General features: G+C 46.3%; 1 protein-coding gene across 1 annotated transcript in view; it reads right to left on the minus strand.

Moving 5' to 3' along the window:
- Positions 1–22,725, minus strand: part of glis1b (GLIS family zinc finger 1b) — a 71,714-nt gene that overhangs the window by 21,213 nt on the left and 27,776 nt on the right. The window contains exons 2-3 of the mRNA XM_076275415.1: positions 20,413–20,590; positions 16,478–18,149 (exon numbers count right to left, since the gene is read on the minus strand). Of these exons, the coding sequence (XP_076131530.1) occupies positions 16,478–18,149; positions 20,413–20,590 (1,850 nt within the window). The remainder of the gene's footprint in view (positions 1–16,477; positions 18,150–20,412; positions 20,591–22,725) is intronic.

Here is a 22,725-nt window from a genome sequence, read left to right on the forward strand (position 1 = left end):
CATTCTTCTAATAGGCCCTTCATCCGCGCCGCCCGCGACTCAATGCTCCGCGCAGGCCTCCTTCAGTTACTTGAAGGGCACTCTCCATTGACACCGCTCCATACAATAGGGGTGAAGGAAACCTTAGCCTGGCACGTCGAAAGCGAGATTCAAGTGACCTGGATTATGTTTTGATGTGTTGGTGTGAGAGTGGTGTCTAAGTGTATGTGTGTGTGTGTGTGTGTGTGTGTGTGTGTGTGTGTGTGTGTGTGTGTGTGTGTGTGTGTGTGTGTGTGTGTGTACATCAACACATATCCAAACTTAAGATCCTGAGATGGGCCAACAAACAATTTTCAACAATGTTTGTTGAAACAATTATGTTTCCTCATAGTTGTTTTTCACTAAACCAATGAAAGTTCTAAAGCATACAATACCTGCTTCTGTGTTCATATACAAAGAGCCACCACACTCTATAAACTATATGCCGTGTTTTTTAAAAATGGTCAACGGATAGACTTCAGCCATGATGATCAGCCCACCCTAGAACACCGTCCCAGCAATGTGCTGACACAGACTAGCTTTAGAGGGCTTTGAAAACATCTAAAAGTGTCAGACCGCACAGTTAGAGCTCCAGCCATATTATTATTTCAGAGTCAGGGAAATCAAATGTACAGAACCAAGAAAATACAGGACTTTTTAATAAAATCTCACAAACGGAGACCATCTATACCCGTCTCAGCTCCCAAACCGTGGGCTGCAAATCTGAGTTCTGAAAACAAATAGAAATCTTATTGATGTACCAAAGCTGTGTATTTATGTATAGGAGGAAATAATCACTCTTTTATTGCTTTGTTAATCATGGTACAAATTTCAAACTAATTAAATGTACAGGGTCCACTGAGAACCCAATGTACCAAAAGCTGTGGAACCAGCGGTTAGAGAGTCCTCTTCAACCCCTCAGCAGTCTGTCAGTCTGATGGTGTCTTGTACATACATCAGCATTCTGGGACGCAGTACAAACCCACCATTCACTCAGACACTAAACCATGCATCAGACATACGCTGAACAGTAAATCCATGAAGGGTAAAGTGCAAGTTCAACATCTCAAATTCTATAGGTTTAAATAAAGAATTAAAAGCATTTTACACAAGGCCCATGAAACACATTCTGTTAACAGCACTAAAATACATGAATGAAAGAGTGGGTTTATGACACAATAAGAAACATGCAATCTCGGATCCTTGTGATGCCTTCAGGGCTTAAAGGTAGAATATCTATAGTTCTGAACTAATGTTCCTTTAACACTGGTAAGTTAACAGTTATACGTTTTGAATGTTATGCAGAATAGCTGTAGAAAAAAATAAGAATGATGTGGAGAAAAACAGACAAAAACTCCTGGGTCTTCTTGTCCTTTCTGCCATGCCGACGGTCAGCCCCTACCCTGTGGTGTGGACGTGGTTGAGTGACGGCCAGGCCTGGAGCCCAGATCAAGTCCTCTAACCACACCGGACAGCTCTACCTTCTGCCTGGCTGCTTTGATATTATTTATGAAAACAGTTTAGACGCTAATCACATTAATTACTTTAATCGTGTTTGCCTTTCCCTTCTGAGCGCTTCGGCCGAAGGTAAACGGACTGATAAACCACACGAAGGCGAGAGCGTTGGCGTAAAGGGGAGGCCTTTTGACACCAGGTGATTTTGGAAGGGGCCTCTGGCCTGTCAGCAAACACTGGGGTCCATCCTGACGGGGGCCATCAGAGTCGCAGAGAGGACCATAACGGACAGATTGTGGTGCGGGCCGGGCCGTAGGCGCAGCCATGGGCCTGATGCTTGCATGGGAAATGAGTTGTGACTGGCGCGGAGAAGTGCTGGCAGTTGGGCGGCTAAATGGCCGCAGTGTGCCGCTCCGACGGGCAGCTCATTAGCGTCCTCAAGCCGAGCGCGACCCACAGGATCACCCCGAAAAAAACAAACCGCCCATTATTGGCTGATGCTCGGAAAAGCGGCCTCGGATGGATCAGTTGCTGACATCTCCGACAGGCCTCTGATGGAACACCTTGCGAAGAAATGAGGGTAGCGAGTGAGAGAGAGAGAGAGAGAGAGAGAGAGAGCACCAGGGAGGAACAACAAGAGGCACTCAGGGGTCGAGGCCCCTTTCGAGATTGGCCTGGTTACACACCTACCAGCCCGGGTCGGGCCCCAGGAAGCCTCTATTCAATGTGCGTTTTGTGAGAGTCACACAGAGGCCATTTAACCGGGGGAGTGTCAAAGGTCCCCTCAACCTCTTTCTGCTGACATGAGGGATGCCTTTGAAATCACACATACACCATTATGCGTTAATATCCTCAACCTGCTCTCAGCAGCTATGCTCCCCAAGGGCTTAGGGCCTGCAACAGGATTACAAATGTTGGCTGGTAACAAGCATTAAGTACATTATTACTCATAATTAGTGGACTTCGAGTAAACACAAAAGGTGTGCGGGACTTAACGAGCTCCATGATTTCATCAAGGCTTGATGACTTTCCTGTAATGCGTGAGGACACTTAAATTGCTTCAGCTCTCACAAGGTTGAATACAGTGGGATTTTTTTCTGTGTGTGTGTGTGTGTGTGCACAGAAAAGAGAGAAAAAAAGAAAAAGGGAAATTCTTTATCAAAAGCAGATCAAACCAATTCCTGCTGCTTGTAATGTTCCTACAAGTAAGAGAGGTTTCTGAGGTTTAAGGCTGGGTATTTTATATAGGATGACCTGTAAAGGAAAACCACCGACACTTCAGCCTGCCTCTCAGACTAGAGGAGCTGAAACGGCACGTTCAAACTGCACGGCCGGGGAAACATATGCGTTTAATCTGCCTGCTTCCAAATGCCCCCTGGCAACCACAGCAAAGAGCAGAAAAACGTAAATGGATGAAATTATATCCATATGATTCAACGAGACAGCTAAGGAGAGGCAGGTTTCTCATGCGCCTCGTCAAGGTACAAAATTAAACACAGCCTCGCTAAAACATTCACATTACATAGTTTACACATATCATTTCCACATCCAAAACGGGACCTCTTTTAGCAGCCAACTTCATCTGTTGCGAATAGGCCTTAATTTGAATCAAAGATCTGGTGTGTGTGTGTGTGTATTTTTCTGCCGATACTTTGTGTTTGGAGAGATTAATTCACATGAACAGGCAAGAGTTTTTCCAATGCATTGCGTTCTCTTGTGTTGCCTTTCCCCCATTTCACAACATTTGCCAATCATTTTCGCAAGTATCATGACGCGGCACCAATGAGACATGTGCGACTTGTGAACACGCGCCAGATGGCACTCCAACAACCGTGCGATAACTTGGCTGATAAATTGGCACAGGAAGTAGTCATGTAAATAAGCAGAGAAATTGCCCTGAAAAGTCAGCTCTCTCATGCGAGCCTTGTTAGGGCAGATTATGGCCATGGATGGCACAGAGAAAAAGGAAGCATCCTATGATGGCTAAATTGGCCATCTCATGTAATTGTTCAGCCATCTCCTGTTTCGTATGACAGAAGGACACTTATGGACGGAGATGTCGGAAGGGAAATCAAATGATGGATTTTTTTTCTAACTCTGCCTATGGTAGCCTGGCATCGTCTGCCACTTGTGCTTCACAGAGCATGGGGAACAAGCATGTATATATATGGTCCTTCATGGAAACACTTAACCCATGCACAATTCCAGGCCTCGCGTTCAAATTGCTCCCAGGCTTTTGGTTCCGCCCTGTGCCCACTAAAAACGCGAGCGGCGATTTCCTCCTGACCCGAGCCCAGTGATCACTCGCGCAGCTGGGTAAGAACAGAGGAGCGGAGGTCACCCAGGTAAAGGGCCTTGTCTCTCTTAATGGCAGAGCAAAGGCTAGCCATTACTGCCATTAGTAAAGTCCCTCTCTCTTCCTTTAGCTCTTAACCCTTAGTCCTTGTCTTCCAGTCTGACCGCCTCAAGCGTGACGGAAAGCCCAACATTTGATGGGCCGTGGAGTTTACCTGTGCTTATTGACACGTTACATGTGCTTTCTATGTTACACACACACACACACACACACACACACACACACACACACACACACACACACACACACACACACACATACCATGACATTATGGAAGAGACTTCCCTTTTGAAATGCACACACAACTGTATACAGCAATAGTCAGCTTTCAAGCAACTGACCAAGAATGCTCTTTTCAGAAAGTCAAAATCAGGATGAACAATTGAAAAAGGACCAGTGATGCCCCATAACAATGATCACCATTTTTCATCTGCCTGATTTGATCCATCGCACAGATGGATGGAATAATTTATCTGCAAACTATTGTGAAAAGAAGATTATTTAGTATTTGTACATGCAATATGTCCATATGAATAATTTAATGTTCTCAGGAGTATAAACTTTGAAGACTACTGGAGAGTGGCCACATGGCTTATGTTCTGTTAATGGAATCTGCTAAGTGTCTGTCACTTCAGTAAAAGCCCATTCACACTATCTAGTCTAAGTATTTCTAATGGCTAATTAGACGGCATTAGACATCAATAGCGCCATGGCCATCAGAATACCGTCAAAGCATTAATTATATACCCCTCAGTGGAACCTGAAACGTGGAGAAAACAGAAAGAGCAGGGGGAACGCAATGAAAATCCTTAACATGATATGCGCCCTAAGCTTGTGACTGGAATGATGTTACTTTGAACAAATCCAATGAGCACACCAGTGTGTGTGTGTGTGTGTGTGTGTGTGTGTGTGTGTGTGTGTTTGTATGTGTGTGTGTGTGTGTGTGTGTGTGTGTGTGTGTGTCTGTGTGTGTGTTTGTGTGTCATTATGTCTGTGTGTGTGTGTTTGTGTATGTATCTGTGTGTGTCAGTGTTTTGTGTGCATATCTGTGCGTGTTTGTGTGTAGTTCTGTCTTTGTGTGTGTGGGTGTGTGTGTGTATGTGTGCGCATCCATGTGTGTGTGTGTCTGTGTGAGTGTGTGAGTGTGTGTGTGTGTGTATGTGTATGTGAGAGAGTGTAAGTGTATGTGAGTGTTTGGGTGGATCAGTAGGCTCCCTTTGACACTCGGAGGCCAATCTGTCCGGCGTTGCTCATTCACACCTGCTTGCTTTCCCTCTGAGTGCTCCGCTCCGCCATTCAGGCCCCAACGCGCCTTTAATCCACCTCTGCCCGCGTCTCTCATCGCCACATTCATACGCCGTCGCGGCAGAAGAGAGGGGCCTGGCCCACGGACCTTTTCTCCTGCTTTAACACAATCTGTAGCCTGTCTCCACAGAGAGGGAACCTCTACCTGCTCCACGTCCCCAGGGAGTCTGTGGAGGATCCACATTCAGCTCAATAGACTGCGCTATGGGCAGGACTGTTTCACACAGTACAAACTCCAGCATCCTGAACAACTATGAGAGGATATGAGACCTAACACTATGGACCAGTTTTCCATACATGAATTAATCCTAAACCTAGACTAAAAGCTTTTTTCAATAGATCTTTACATTGAAGTTCTCTTTAAGTCTAGGTAGGACTCTACGTCATCAATGCATGCAGGATGTATGTGAAACAATGGCTATAATGTGGCAGCTAAACTCTTAGCCTCACCCTGTCCTGAGGTGAACTGATTAATGACATAATCGTGAGCACTAGGCCTGAGATGGCTTTGGCAAATCACTGAGCTCTTTGGTGTTGGAAGCAAACCCATATGTGAGATAGAGTCCACTGTGCAATCATGCTCCTAGGCAAGGCCTAAACATTACGCAGTCCATGGTATCAACATACCCTGCCCTGAGACCTCCCATACTCACTCTCTGCACACACACACACACACACACACACACACACACACACACACACACACACACTCACACTCACACTCACACACTCACATTAAGACATACAACTACGACACAATCACACCCACACGCATATACAAATACAACCACACACACTGAAACACACACACACTGCACGCACGCATGCACAGACACACACACACACACACACACACACACACACACACACACACACACACACACACACACAAACACAGACATACAAGTACACCACAAATATACACACAACCAAACACTTTGCCACTAAAACTCTCTCTCTCACACACACATACACACACACACACACACACACACACACACACAATAAAAAGAAGCTCAAGTATTGTACACACACATGTACTGTACAGCTGGCACACCATTTTTCTTACACACAAAAGCAAGTTGACACAGCTGTGGCTCGGTCCCATGCCCATGCCAGGCCACTCCGTATCTGCAACGTGACAACAAATAAACATCTCCGAGACCCCCGGGCACTGCCAAGCCAAACACCTCCACGCCAACAGGGCCTCGGCCATGCTTCACAGGGAGAAACACAAAAGGCGAAATTGGACAATAGGTCAAGATGGCAGAAGGCACTCAACGCCGGGCCAGGAAGTGTGAAAGGCGAGAGGGCATTTGAGCAACGCTCCCCTGCCGAAAACAAAACAAGGATCGGCACTGCAGTGTACTGGACCGATGGCGCTGCTGGCTACTTGAGCCGCGCACTGCCAGGCTCAACCGTCCAATAAAACGTGTTGAAACCAAATTACTGTGGAGCCAGCCTGATTCTACTGACCTCCATTTGCCAAGGTTGTGTTTTCATTTCTTTGGTTTAGAGCATAGTTCCTGTCAAAGGGATACTATGACTTCAATTTTGCAATGTGGTAGACCGCATTCTCAGCATCAGTATGTCAGTCAGTGCTCATGGCTTTTATTCTTGACTTCGCCACGCAGCTTAATGAAATCTCAAACTGCCTAAGACTTTTTCTAAGATCGCGGCTCAAACGCTGGAAGGGATAAATCAAAACCACCAAGCTGCCGCTGAAATGACATTATGAAAGTAACCAAATAAACAATATCCAATCTCCTGTTAAAAAATTAATATGCCGACATCATTCATGATCACTCACACAACTAGTCAGTAGTTACTGACGGACGATACTGTGCAAGTTACAAACATCCCAAAGGCAATCTAATCACTCCAGCACATGTCAACACCAGACCTCCAAGATGGGCTTCATGAAGTGTTATTGATTTTTATAGAGACTTCTGTCATATAGTTGCATTACTTTTACATGAGATGTTGAAAACATTGATGATGAAATCACTGTGTTATGATTTGTATTTCAATTGCTTTAATAAACACTCTTGCGCATGAAGGCACTGGTGTTTGTGTTAGAATTTCCTCAGTCAAAACCAACTTGTCAGCAGAGGAAATGTGTCTCCATCAATAACTACCTCTGCACGTCACTGATGTCTCTCTTTAAACTGTCACAACTGTGTGATATTCAGCTTGGCGTTTCTCATCACACTCGTGTTTACCTTAACAGCAACATGAGTTGGACCATGGCACTTACTCCCGTCTCATTGTTGGCCATGAAGCCTTCTGTCTCCATCAATAATTTGCCCTCCCTCCCATATAATATCCCCTACACCATCTGTGCACTAAATTGCCCATGAACTAACCTAATTTCTGGCTCTTGTCTGTTAGTTTAGAATATGAAATTGGCTCATCTGTGACAGTGATTTGGGGGTATTATTTGTCTTAGAGGGGATGATGTGCAGTCTAGCAGAAAATGCTGTACGTGCCACTTCCGTGATTTCCATTGTTGGTGGAACTGTTGCTGGCATTTGCAACGAGAAATCTACAAGGTTACCTTGCCTTTGATTGATGTATTGTTTAGAAACTCAAAGCCCATAATACTCTGACCGGAGTAAATGTTTCGTGTTAATAACTAATCACATCTAAAATGGTAAAAGATTCAGATTTGAAGCTAAATGGCATGCCTTTCTGTGGAAGAGAGCACACAAACAAATAATGTAATTATAAGTCAACAAGAAGGAAAAAACATTATGTTCCACTGTCTTCTGAAGTCTTATACAGTGATAACATCAAATGACAGATTCCTGGACTTACTGCAGTCCTTTGCCTACAGTTACATGAGAGAAAAAACAGATTTTCCCTGAAATCAGGATTTTAATATTTAACTTCACATTGGAGTCTCACAGGACATTGGTTTCAAAGAATAGGAATCTAGAGGGCAGCCAGCGGCATACAGAGTACGTTTAAGAAAAGCAAAAAGCATTTCAAAACATTCAAATACTCCATCTATATTTATGACATACCTCTGTGCATAATTAAACCTAAAATGCCTTCAATTATGGGTTTTGACAAATGAGTGAGTGAGCGGGTGGAATTTAAAAGAGTAGGATGAGCAGAAAAATGATTCTGGGAATGCAGGCGAGGGACTGACAGACTTCTACCCAATGCATGGAGCAGGTCTGTGTTTTTCGGCAAAAAGCGCACCAGTGGATGTTTCTGCGGTAGACTCCCGAAATGCAACGGCCGAGTAAATGTGAGGACTTGACAATGTAAACAGACATGCGCCTTCGGGGACCGTGGACAGCCTTTTTGGCCCGCGAGGCATATTTTCGTAGGGAGCGATCTAATTGCCCTGTTGGATTCCAGCTGTGATTCAGCGTTACAGTGCAGGGTGTACTGCCAAGGCTCTGCAAGCGCAGCCTCCGGAAAAAAATAAAAATGGGCCATAGCAGTTTCTCTCGAGAAAACGCTGCACATTGCATTCCTATCAAATGACTTACTCTGCTTTACAATGTTCGTCACTATAACCACTAGTCCCCTGTCTCTCTCTCTCTGTCTCTCTCTCTCTCTCTCTCTCTCACTCTCTCTCTCTCTCATCACCTATGCCCTGAAACCACCTCAGACAGTGCGCCATCCGTCTTTCAATTCAAGCGAGACAACGTTCAGACTGTTCGGCACTGGTACACCTACTCTTTCCGGTTGGAGAAGTTTTTCCTGCGTGGCTTCGCTTAAGGGGACTCTGGCGTTCGGAGCCACAGTCTGGACCGTGGTGGAGACGCGGCTTTGGGCCCGACGAGGCGAGGATACGTGGCGTATGAAGGAGCCTCTTGTGTGAGTGTTTACCTGAGAATATGGTGGTGGTAGAGTGAGGCATATGTGGGCTGCTGGTGTGATCTTGCTCCGTTTGACAGCGGAACAGCCTCGCGCTACATCAATACCTCAGCGAATCCTACCTGAGCTTACTGAGCGATTTACTCCTCTGCTCACCACAATCCCACGGGCTCTCTACACACGTATGTACGTACACACACACACACACACACACACACACACACACACACACACACACACACACACACACACACACACACGCACGCACACACACACACACACACACACATACACACACACAGACACATTAGCCTCCAGGGCTCCTGTGTTTGTGGAAAAGTCAGGCGTGGTGCAAAGTTGTGGTGTTTTCACTCTCAATTTATATGGTGCTACCTGATGATGACCCGAGCTGTGGGCATGACACCAACAACAAACCAACAGACCCGCCTGAGAAGAAAGTTGCTGTGAAGGCCGCCAACGACAGGCCTAATACACATCTTCGCTGACAGGTAACTGTATAACACAGTCTCACCAGTCGTGTTGCACTGAACTGCAACCTTCATGTCAACATACAAAGAAAAACAACCTCAGGGAAAATAAGTAGACTGTCTACACAAGACTGGCCGCTTGTTTTGACTGCTGAAGAGTCTTTTTGACCTTCACATTTGATTAGGGATTTACCAGACACACCTAAATGAGACTTACAAAAAGCACCACTAATAGCTTTAGCCATTTACAGGCTTATAAGCATGTCCAGTTCATGCGGCGATGCCTCAGAATGACTTTAATTGGCAGGCCTTCCAGAGCTGCTCTTGTCCATGGAGCTCATGTTTCTCTTTACCCTTGACATAACAGCAGGAAAAGTCCAAGGGCTTATTAGCTGGCCATTGGGAGCACGGCTTCTTTGTCCATATCTTGTATGATCGGACTAAATTGGGTCCATTACCTCGTGCAGAAATCCCTTTGCACGTGTAAGGCAGCGATCCCCAGCGAGTTCAAGAGGCCTTGATTCGCCCCATTCCACAGAAAGATCCCAGGGACCAGAGTAAAAAACCTTCAACATTAGCGAAATTTTGTCTTTCCTAGGTATTAGTAAGCTGATACAGCCCACTCACAAGGTTAAACTGATTAAGGTCTTGGATTTGGGACAATTATGACACAATCTCAGTGCAATGCCCTATCAGCCTCAGTTAGAGCTCTCCGGTTTCAGATGCAAGACCATGATTTAATGTTAAGGAAATTACGAACTCAAAATATTGCATTCCAAGTAAATATAATTAGTATAAATTGTGCATGGATCTACCATGCTTTGATACCTGGTTACGCACATTACAGCTCTTAAAGCTATGTGGAAGCCTGACAGCACAACACATTTGTCCTTAATCCCACTCATGTTGACCGTGAGTGTACTTTTACACTACAAAGCCCTACAAAAGCATTAAGAAAGTGCCAGTGCTGAACCATGAAATAACAAGCAAAGATGTGATAATAATGCAAAGGTACCGAGACGCTATAGAACTACAGCAATTACAAGTGATACAGGCAGAGAAGGAGTAACAGAGGGGGAAGAAAGAGAAGCAGAGAGAGGAGAAAAAAAGAGAAGCAAAAGGAAGAGCAATGGAAGTAGAGAGAAAAGACAGAAGAGGGAAAGACAAGAGTGCTTAGAAAGAAGACAGCAGAGGGGAGGGGAGAGGAGAGGAGAGGAGAGGAGAGGAGAGTAGAGGAGGAAAGGCCGGACTGGATTGCATTACTGCACTGATTGACTGGAGACCTTTTATGACTTGACAAGAACTTGGCTTTGCTTATTCAACAAGGAAAACAAGCAAGATCCATGCATTCCCAGGCCTTTCATTCCTCTGACGCATCTTGCCAGCAGTTTCATCATGATAATTCATGGATCACATATGGTCTGTGTTGCTACGCTGTTAGCATGACCATGAAACGGCCGAGTGGCATGAAGGACCTGACAATGGCCATGGTTTACATGGTTACCGTTACATTGGTTACGGGCTTGTAACGCAACAATAGGATGTTCCTTATTATACCACAGTTAGATCCAGTTGAACAAGTTATTAACTTCTGACTGGAGGCAAGAGGCATTCCATGAGTAGGGATATCCTGGACTAACCGCGGCTGTATGACAGCTGTAAGGACCTTCTACTAACCCCACTCTCACCTGGGTCATACTGCTTAAATGACTAATGGAATAAAATGTCAGTGGGAATAATGGAATAAAATGTCACTGATGCTCAAATACTGAAGTCCTCGACAAAATGGCAGGGGCTTTGAAAAGGTCTACAAAATAAGGTACCACTCCAAGAACAGCATTTCAAGCAAAAGTGTGAGAAGGGAGTTGACAACTATGGAAGATATCCCAGGACACAGAGTATCTAGCTCTGATCAGGTAAATATGTGCCAAATACACTCCTTTCAGCTGGCATCTGAGCATCTTTGCTTCACAAAATACGACTCATTTTAAAACTACCAGCCTGTGAGATATCAGCAGTGTTTCTCCACAATTTGATGATTTCGGGATAAAATGGGCTTTGCATGCAATATCCATTTCTGACATACACTGGGCAGAAACCTCAATACCCCCTCCCATTGGTATGGCAGCACAGCAGTCAGGTTGATGTGCAGTGCTCTGCCTTCTCCTGTTAAAAGACCCTGGCAGAGTGCATACTCTGCTGGAGTGGATCGCAGTGTGTGTGTGCATATACGGCTTTATCTTAATGCACTCCCCTGGTAGCAACTAGGGACTGGCAGTGCTGATCTGCACTCTATCAAACGTCTCCAGGGTAGGTAACTCTGCTGCTGCTGCTTCTGCTGCCATGGCTGTTGCTGCCTGTGCCGTTGACTACCTGGTAGCCCAAGTTCCCCGCTCCCCTGAAGGACGGTTGAGGCTAAGTCATCCAGACCAGGCAGGATGTCAGCAGCTCGTTCTGGTGCAAACACATTAATATCAACGTCACTCAGTGCCCTGTGCCCTGCGCCCCAGCACCCAGACGGCTCTGATTTCAGTCCCCGCTCTGTTCCGACGGTGAGGGAAAAGTCGACTCACGCTAACGCCAGTGCTAGCGCTCGCTTGCTCGCTAGCACACGCAAGGCCGTGGGTTTCATTAGCTAATGGCCGCTCGGATGGTGTTTCATCTCCCGCATCTGTGTTGATGGCTAACAAAAGACTCCATTTACTGAGAAACACGCCATGTTGGCAAACACCATGGCCGCATGTCTGAGCTCTTCAGGCCTCTAGAGCAGCCGGCGCTTGCATCCAAAAAACAGTCTAATAAATCTTAATATATATATAGGTTTGCTGGTTTCACACTCATGGAAAAAAAAGGAAATTATGTGATTTATGCTTATTTTTTATTTTTTCAGCCAGCAGTCTGAAGGTCCAGAATGCCCTAACTTTCCCTAAAAGAATACTCTCAGTTTTTTGGAACTGTGAGAATTGAAAATGGGTGACTTCTGAGTTCTAAAGATGACAAGATTATGAGTTCTTTTTGCTTAATTGTTTTTCAACCAAATATAATTGTTTTTGTGGATTGTTTTCTTTGCCACAATGTCCCCAAACAACTTTAATTATCTACAATAATTGCTTTCATCATCTGTAATCAAAGGCAAAACCAGCATAGAACAGTCAAATAACCATCAAAGGCAAAACCTTTATAAAATAATATAAGCCTGATTGGAAAAGTTGAAAGTTGAAAAGACAATCCACTCCACACAATGACTATTGAGAGATGTCTGATGACTAAAAGGCAACTAAAGTTTATGCGAGGAACAGACAATCTTTATACATTCTGAAAATCTCCATACCAAAATGTAAGCAAAGAGAGGAGTTCTTCAAAACCTACTCACTAATGACTGGAAAAGTTGTGTTGTATGTACTGTATGAGAAGCCCTTTAAACTGGTGAAATGAGATCAACTCTTTCAACTTTGCCACTTAAGCCAGCCGAGACAGACACAAAACATGGTGGAATTTACTTCCATAAATACCAGTGTGTTTTCAATAAAGCCAAGAGTAGCAAGACTCCGGACATGACTCGCTCAGCCTCCTCACACTCACTCACTGTGCTGCGGCCCCTCCTAGACCGGGTCTGTGTAACTGATAGAGAGATCACATCGTTTACACGAGTGTCCGAGGAAATTTCAGGGTTGGGAGGTCAGCTGATCGGAGACATCAAATCCACAGGGTTCATTCAAATAAACCATGAGGATATCAAAGCCCTGGGACAGCGACTATGGCTACGGTCGTGGGATATATTTTTAATATTAATGCAGACGAGAGGGAAAAAATGCAATAAACTAAAACAACACTCGAATGAGGCATGAAACACAACAGGATATTGCAGTGAGATTATGTAGTTTCCTTTTAACTGCATGGCCCTCCCCACTCCAACTACCACAAAACAGCCTCCGGTGCTTATTAATTGGCCGGGCGGCCTGAAAGTGCCTCGCAAAAAAAAGCCCTTTTACCGGACGGTTCGTTTTAAGATGGGAGAGCTCAATGTTTACAGATGGAGCTGCACCGTTTTATGTGCGGCGGGCTGAATTGAACACAGACAGGTAAAGATAGTGACAGGCTAGGAGTCGGGGTACTTCTTGTGTTGTGATAATGACTTTTTCCTGCCAAAGCACAGCATGAAGGCAAAATGCTGTGCAGCTGGAGCGTGGGGTGTAGTGTGTGTGTGTGTGTGTGTGTGTGTGTGTGTGTGTGTGTGTGTGTGTGTATGTGTGGAGTTTGGGGTAGTAGAGTGTTATGTTTGGATGCAGGGGGGGGGGGGGTCTCGTCTCAAGAGTGCTCACTGGAATCTGCTGTTGGAAAGCTAATAAAGGGATTAGCCTGGTTTTTCTGGAGCATTTGGTCCTAAATCAAAACGTCTCATCTGCTTCCTCTGCTCAAATAGCTGGAATACCAGCGTGCCTTTGTCTATTGCGTGGGTGCCATTGAGACATTGAGTGAGCATCACTCACAAAGTCTCTTCCTGTCCTGGCCATAAAAAGACACCGACTTCACAGCTCGGATATGGAGGAGGAGGAGGAGAGAAAGAAGAAGAAGAAGAAGAAGAAGAAGAAGAAGAAGAAAAAGAAAACAACAACAACAACAACAAGCATCTTCTCCCTAACTAAAAAAATTGCCCTCTATAACCCCATACAATTTCAGGCATATTGTAACAATTCCGACGTAAGCTTAACTAATGGCTGTAGATGCTTCTACCTCACAGCTTTCCATAATTGTAACAAATTTGGCCGCTTTGATATAGGAACCAAGTGCACTAATCAGATTCATCACACAACACAGAAACAAGTAAATACTTCCATCGGTTCACTGGCACTGCAGTAGCCCGTCCCTGGCAACAATTTCACAATAATTCTCGTACAGGCATAATTGTGTGTGTGTGTGTGTGTGTGTGTGTGTGTGTGTATGTGTATGTGAGAGAGTATGTGTGTGAGTATGTGTGTGTATGTTTACTGTATGTGTGTGTGTGTGTGTGTGTGTATGTGTGTGTGTGTGTGTGTGTGTGTATGTTACATTAAGTCATTCTTGTAGCATAGCCATGGCAGTCCAGATCCATTTTGAGCTTGGAAACATTGTCCAGCGTCTCATTTCGGCTACAGTGGACTGATTTGTTCCTTTGTCAGCATCTGGTAAGCATCTCCCATTTAGAAAAAAAAATCATTTGTTTGTAGAATTGTGACACCAGGGTTGGATCTCGAAACACACCCAGAGAAAAGCAACAAGACCAGAGACAGATCTCTCTACACAACCCAAAGTGAGAAGAAGAAGAAGGAGAAAAAATACAAACAAATAGTGTGTTATATACACTGTGAACACTAAAATAACAAAGCCAACGACTGGACCAGAAATGCAAGGCAATTATTTCCAGAACCTCACAGTGTGTGTCTCGATGTGTAAAGCACCAAAAAGGCATTACAGAGGAAACACACACACACACACACACACACACACACACACACACACACACTCGCACGCACACAAACGTATCCAACTACCATAGCACAGTGTGGTCTTGATAAAAACACCAAGAACTCAGCAAAGGCCTAGTCAAACAAACTGAAACGTGAAGGCAAAGATAGTGTACATTTTGCTCTGTGCCTGGATTCGATCAGGATGAGTGGACTAAGGTCATTTGAGGTGGTTGAACATAAAGGGGATATTTCAGCATATTTCAAAGCAAAATGTCCCAGAATAGTTGCAGAACCATTTTTCGTCCCCACAAAAAAAACATTTTCGAGTTTCTTCTTGGAGATGAAACAGAATGTAGCTGACAAGAAATGAAACATTCTTTGCATTGGGCAAGAGGGGAATTCTACTGGCCATCACCATGAGACTCACTCTCCAACAGACTACTATTTTTTAATTTCTGGTTTTTGGACTTGGCCAAAAAAAGCCAATTCGCTTAATACTTGTGGGACAGCTAAACATTTAAACCTCCCATTTAAAGGGATCAAGTGCATGCATTGTTTGCTTATACTATCCAGATGTGTTGCGTTTTGGAGATCACTCCACCTTAAAAAAAGGAGAGAGAAAAAAAACGAAAGCTTGTGAAAATAAATATGGTTTCACCCTACACAAATTGTGGACTAATTGTGTATTTGGACTGACTGTTTCGCAGAGTTTGAGGGCTTTTTCCGTTGAGCAGGGACTCCGGAGCAGAGGCAGTTTGACATTGATTAGTGTGTTGACTTGTGGAATTTGAGAGTCCTACCTGGATGAATTGGGTTTCAGCACTATTTCATATTTACACAGCCAGAAGCTACAGGTCCAATTAAGTGCCCTAATTCTTCAATGAAAAGCATATTTATACTTGACACGGGCTAAAGGAAAATATGAGTGGAAAAAAATTAATTCTCTGCAACATTTTTCTTATTTCTTTTAGAGGGATAAAAAACAACAATCTTGTGGTCCAAAGGAACCGATTCAGAAACAATACTCACCCACACACACACACACAGCTTATTAAAGGAGGAACTCTCTAGGCTAAAGTGCTAGAGCCCCGGTCGATGTTTAACTGCATGCCTTTCACCCTGCCAAAACATCTTACTGCTGGACCTCACCATCAAGGCTGTTTACTTAAGACAAAAATCCAACAAAAGAAGGCACCAAACTACCATGGGCAGAACCTCAGGCTCGTTTGCAAATGATGCATATTGAAGATGACAATGTACATCTGGACCATCTAACTGAGTGACACCAATCAAAATAGGTGGTCTGGCTCTATTTTGGAAGGGCCTGCTTTCATAATAAGGCCAACCATTGAGTCAAACCGCAACTGAGTTGATGACTCTGCTATTACCATGAAATATGAATTTTCAAAAAACCCTGCTATGAGAACTTGATCTCTATTATTTTATATATTGTGTGTTTATGAAATTAGAGGGGTGATTGGGCTGTTTTTTGGTGGGGTGGGGTTTTGGTACAGCACCCCCCTAACCCCCCTCCCCCATACTTGCGGTGTGTGAGGACTCAGACGAGAACTCACCATGCACTTGTTAGGCTTCTCTCCCGAGTGGACCCTCATGTGGATGAGGAGCTTGTAGCGGGCGTTGAAGGGCTTGTAGCGGCGGATGCAGCCGGCCCAGAAGCAGGTGAAGTCCTCGCCCTTGCGCTGGTCGATGTGCACCTTCTCGATGTGCCTCACCAGCTCCTCCTGCTGCTCGTAGGTGGCGCTGCAGTCGATCCAGCGGCACAGCTGCTTGTCCCCGAACGCCGAGCCCGAGCCGGCGTCCTCCCTCTCCCCGCCGGCGGAGGTGGGGGTAGCGCCGGAGACGGAGGCTGCTCCGCCATGCTGGCCCACCAGGCCCAGGGCTTTGGGCGTGGGCCCCAGGGCTGAGCTCACCGCCGACTGGCCCTGGAGGTGAAGCAGAGCCCCTGGACTGGCGCCCACGTACTGGTGCAGGTGGTAGGGAGGGGGCATAGATGGGTGTGGGGGGGCCGCGTGGGAGTGGTGGTGGTGGGGGTGGGAGTGCCGGGGGGTCTGCTGGTGGTTGCGGGACGACAGCTGGTGTTGGTGGAGGCGGTGGTGGTGGTGGTGGTGGTGGAGGTAATGCTGGTGCTGGTGCTGAAAGAGCTCGTCATCGTTGCCGGGAGAGAAGTCGTCCAGAGGCTCCTGTTTCAGCGCTCCTCTCTGGCAGCCCTCGAGCAGGGAGCCAGCCTCTCCACCGTGCTGCTGCTGCTGCTGCTGCTGGAGGCTTCCTCCACCCATCAGAGCCCCGGCACCCACCCCCATCAGCAGCCCCAGGGCCTCCACCCCACCACCACCACCCCCGCCACCCTGCTGCATGGGCTCCGGCTCCACCGAGGACGACACCGACGAGGAAGAGGAGGAGGAGGACACGGACGAAGAGGTGGAGGAGGAGGAGGAGGAGGAGGCGGTGGAGGAGAGAGCCAGCAGGCAGGTGGCAGGCGAGGGCAGCTGGCAGGTCTCCTGCAGGGGCCGGGGGCTGGACGCCAGAGGCAGGGACTGGGGCAGGTGGGCCGAGCGGAAGCCCGTCACAACGGAGGAGGAGGTGGAGGAGGAGGACGTGGAGGAGCAGGGGGGCGAGGGGTTGGCGGCGGTGCGCAGGCCGTTGACGCAGGCCACCACGGACATCTGCGAGGAGCAGATGATGGCGGTGATATCGATCCCCTCGGTGGTAGCGGCGTTGGCGGCGGCTGTGGCGGACTGGGAGGCCACCGACAGGCAGCGTCTCTTCAGGCTGCTGGCGTGGTGGAGTCGCGCTGACGGACGCGCGCCGCCCAGGGACAAAGCCAGCGGGGCGGAGCCATCTTCATTATTAAACGAGTACGCCGCCGTCGCCGTGGCTGCTGCTGACGCTGCCGCCGCTGCTGCAGTGGCCACCGACACGCTCACAGCCCCCGCCGATGTGTGTGTCCCGTGCAGAGGCTCCATCTCGCCGCCACCACCACCTCCAGCCGAGTGGGGGGGCCCCCGTCCGCCACCCACCCCCACCCCTGCTCTCCCGCCGCTGCCGAACGGGGACTGCGGAGAGGGCGAGAGCCCCATGCCCGAGACGATCTTGTATCCCAGCGACGCCTCCTCTTTGACGGGGTAGGCGAGAGGGAGAGGCCCCCTGGCCCCGTTCAAGCCCCCTCCTCCGCCGGGGGAGTCCAGAGAGGAGGGCGAGGCGAGGTTCCGCTGAAAGCCGGCCGACCTGAATACAGAGGAGAGGAGAGGAGAGGAGAGGAGAGGAGGCATACAGAGAGGAATATGAGGGGATATCAGTAGGAAAACGTGAAAGAGGGTGGGGGGATTAGAGGGATGGGGAGGAGAATAGGAGTATTATAAGCTGTCAGCTGCTGATAGATAAAGGTCGAGGCCATCAAGTGGGTGGGGGTGGTATTGGGGGGGGGGGTGTCTGGCAAGTGGCTCTTCCCTCAACCGGCTCGTCCAGACTCAGCCCAAACAGGAGGGACTCTGTCCTCTGGGCTCCCAGGGTACTGGCAGTCACCAACGCTCTTTCCTGACGCCTCCCTTCACTCACCTGCACACTCAGACACTCTCATACACACCTCATCTCACAGAGTTTCACTAAGACTGAGAGCAACACAGACTTGAACACATATTATCATACATATCCTTCATACTATTTTTACAAACCATATCTTGTGTGCAGCATAGATTTTCTCTCTCTCTCTCTCTCTCTCTCTCTCTCTCTCTCTCTCTCTCTCTCTCGGTATGTGTGTGTGTGTGTGTGTGTGTGTGTGTGTGTGTGTGTGTCTGTGTGTGTGAATGTCTCTGTATGTGTGTGTCTTTATGTCTGTATGTCCAGACAATAAAGTCCTTCCAGGGGGAATCCCTAGGGAAGCATGCTCTCTTTTCCTCCATTCTCATCATTTGGCTTTAATTGCTCCCTCACAGACGCTGCCCACACTCACTGTCACAGGGACATCATGAATTAATAATACAGGCGGCCATTTGGCCGTGGACAGTTATGAATGGGCATTTATGGACAAGGCAGGCGCAGCACGGATACGGACACTCCGTCAGCTTGGTCGTCTGGCAGCCTTTGATGGCACAAAAAAAGGGGGTTGAACCCAACCCGGGCACCTAGGCTCGAGCAGAGCGAGAGTCACCTGGTACGCCGGCCCGAGTGGTGGTCATCCGGGGGGAGAGGCTCAGGGGATCGGGATGCGTACAATACTCGTCATTCTTGTGGGAATCTCTCTCGGGCTGAATGGAGACCAGGTCATGTTTCCCTGCGCGTCGCTGTGATCTCCGCCATAATAATTCCTGTCAGTTCGCTCATTATGGATTTTGTTGCGAGGGTCCTGAGTGACGTGGGAAGGGCCCCCCTCTGTCTGCGATATCTGTGAAGGGCTCATCTTTGTGGCCCCCCTCCCCCCACCCCCAACCTTCCCATTCCCCATCCGTACAACGCTCCATACACTGAGCAGCCAAAAGAGCCAACATCAGCACACCGCTTCCACTCAAACTCTTTGCTTCACTTTCATCAAAGAAAAGCTCACAAAGACTTGAGTGTCTCAGTGTTGCCGCCATTTCCTGTTTGGCTCTTGCTGTGACACTGGGAGACAATGCAGGAGATTTGAATGCTGTACTGAAAAAGTTCCATCCATGTTTTCCCCTTTCAAGTCAACTCAACTGCATGAATCGAATGGTTGGTATAACTTCAGCTATAGCAGGAATAGTCACGTCACGGCACATTTTTTCCCCGGTGACTACCGAACATTAGCTAATGGAATCCCAGCGCCGATGAATGCCATGATTCATGTGATTGACTTTTTCACAGAAGAATTAAACTCAGACATGCAGCCGAAGGCGAACTGCCAACCGTTCCACCAGACCACAAATGCTGAAGTCATATTCTGCCAAATAGAGGCTTGAGTGTTAGTCATGTTTTATATCGCACCTTGAGCACATAAGCATTTATTAGGCTGTGACAAGAATGCATTATCTAACATTTTGTGTGGGCGCACGCTTTTACTTGGACCTTACTCATATTAGCTTTACAGAACCATAAAATTTAATGTGTTGACTTATGATGAGCCTGTAAGTACTTTGAGAAATAAACACCTGTATTAAAGGTTTTATGATGAATTAAACGTATCCGTGACGGTATTCTTCCATGTAGATGGTCAGTTTAAAAATATCAAGAGAGTGAATCCTTTTCATAGCATCCAGAATTTTCTGAATGTAATAAAAAATATATTTTAATCCTGTCCAAAGTATAGACGGTACTCATTCATGTGTGTGTGTGTGTGTGTGTGTGTGTGTGTGTGTGTGTCTCTCTCTGTCTGTCTGTCTCTGCCAATGTGTGGGCAAGTACATGTGTATGTGACTGACTTTGGATCAAATTTGTCCCAGATCTGCCCTTGATCTAGCGTGCAGTGCTGCTAAGTCTGTGCCACCCCTGCTCTACCCGTGACACGCTGTGTGGTCTCAGTGGGATACGTTACCTGGCGTCCGCTGGGTGCTGACCTTCTTGGGCGAGGAGGTTCTGTGTCGGCGGGTTGCAGTGGGCGCTGTGCTGGTACTGCCCAGTCTGCTGCCCACACCGCACCAGGCTGCCCCCATCGCCCGGCAGCTCGAGGCCATTCCCCTTTTCTGGGCAGAACGTGCCGCACCCTCCATTCACTAAAACACAGAAGAATACCATTACACACACATCATATCACCATTACACACACATCATATCACCATTACACACACATCATATCACCATAACACACACATCATATCACCATTACACACAGTTGACTGCCACAGTAGGCTCCCTCAAGACTTCTACCACTTATCAGAAAATATAAACAGTCATATTCAGAATAAAATAAATATCTTGTGAATGACAAAAGATTATTGAACTTGATTGCTATGTTGTCTTGGTTTCATCTTTTGTGTTTTCTCTTTCTCTGTTTTGCTTCAAACCATTATTTTTTTTGTTTTATTTTAGCTTTATTCAGTTCACGAAGGCCATGTTTTGTGTGAAAACAGTCCCCGAGATGGGGATCCAAGAAAAGGCAGGCTGCTTTAACACCAAGTTATTTAACCTCTGCCACAGGGGCAGCTCACCCAAGCCAAACAAACGGAGACAAATGTAACGAAGCCCGCTAATGCCTCAGACAGATACACACACGAGGAGCAGCTGCACTCGCAACAGCGGAAAAGTCCTTCCTGCTGTTCTGGACCTCAGCAAAGAGACCCATCATTAGAAGACAATTACGCCATTAAAAATAAATATCTCAAAACGATGGAGTACCACATGAAATGCATCCAGGACATTTGCCTTTAGGATCATTGCACTGGTCTATCGCACGAATAACATTATTGGGGATAGGGGGATTTTTGCTGTCCTGGTGTTTATCAAGTATGATGAGATGGACTTGGCCATGGGAGAGCATATTTGGAAGGTAATCCAGCTCAACCCAGAGGGACCCATTTGGATAGAGATGTTTATCCATGGAATATTTAAACCCAATGCATATTGGAACCATAAAAGGAAACTATTCTCGCTTTTTTGTTACAATTATTACATGATTTCTCTGCCAATGGGTAATTTCTATAAATTAGTATTTTGGTGGAGAAAAAAAAACAGTGTTTTAGAGATGACCTAAGTATATCCTAAGTATGTAAGACCCTGTTGTAATAATTGCTTGGTACCAGATATGTGTTTTAATACCCAGAAAGTTCTGGAATATGCAGTAATACGTTTCGTAATGGCAGTGAGTGGTGGGTCGAGCAGTATGTGGAAACACTTCTTTAAGGAAAGTCGACACTCACTGGCTACAGTGTGGGCGAGCAGTTGTGTGTTATTTCCAGTCCTCTTAACTCAATTTCTGAAATCTAATTTGCTTGCCCTGATGTTATTAATGATATTACAACACCCAACGAGCTTTTATCAGAACCGGCACCCAAACATTTAGCATCTAATAATATGGGAAGGGAACCTAAAGCTATAAAAAGGCATAGGGAAAGAACGGGGGGAAAGCCTTGAACACACACTCTTAAAACGAAAGGGGTTGAAAACAACACAACTTGCATTGTTTTTAAAACATCACTGTGTCCAGATAGGGACAACACATTTGTTTTAAGAGTGAACTTGAGCATTCTGAAAACAGAGGAGGTAAGTACACACTCTAAAAGTGTCCTTCTCCAGGTGGGATGACAATATACGACTTCAAGAGGCTACACACAGCAGACAAAAATATAGAAGACAAAAAAACCCAGCACAGTTTAAAAAACTGTTGTACAGATACTGTGCAGGATAATTTCCAGAATAATCCTACATACTAAACTATATTTATACTTCAGTCCAGCTAGGCCAGTCAGCATTTCACTTACACGTCGCATCGCATATCCCAGCATCCCTAGAGAGGCGGGATGCAACGGGGAAGAATGTGTGATGAGAAGGCGGACAGAAGAAGGGCAGCGCTGGATAAACACATGAGTAAAGGCTGAGGCAAGGGGGGTCAGATATCACACTCACATGACTCATTCGGGTCAAATGGGCAAAATACTCGCATGGAAAAAGTATCTATTAGAGAAAAGAAATGTGTCTATGTTTGCATTCAGAAGCGCTGAAAGGGTCTCTGAAATGGTCTTCACAGAAAGCTGTCTACTCCACTTTCAGTGGAATACGTTTAATTAATAAATTGCCATTAATCATTTATTGTTATTTAATTATTTCTGTCTTTTCCCCTTTTTCTTCCTTATGTCATTCTATTTCACTTTCAATCGTTCTTTTTCATTTCTTTTTCTTCTCGCTTTGCTTT

The sequence above is a fragment of the Alosa pseudoharengus genome, unplaced genomic scaffold, assembly GCF_046254945.1.
Source record: "Alosa pseudoharengus isolate Yale_2024_CS ecotype anadromous, Long Island Sound unplaced genomic scaffold, YU_APseudo_1.1 YU_APseudo_1.1_scf_11, whole genome shotgun sequence".
NCBI classification, from domain to species: domain Eukaryota; kingdom Metazoa; phylum Chordata; class Actinopteri; order Clupeiformes; family Clupeidae; genus Alosa; species Alosa pseudoharengus.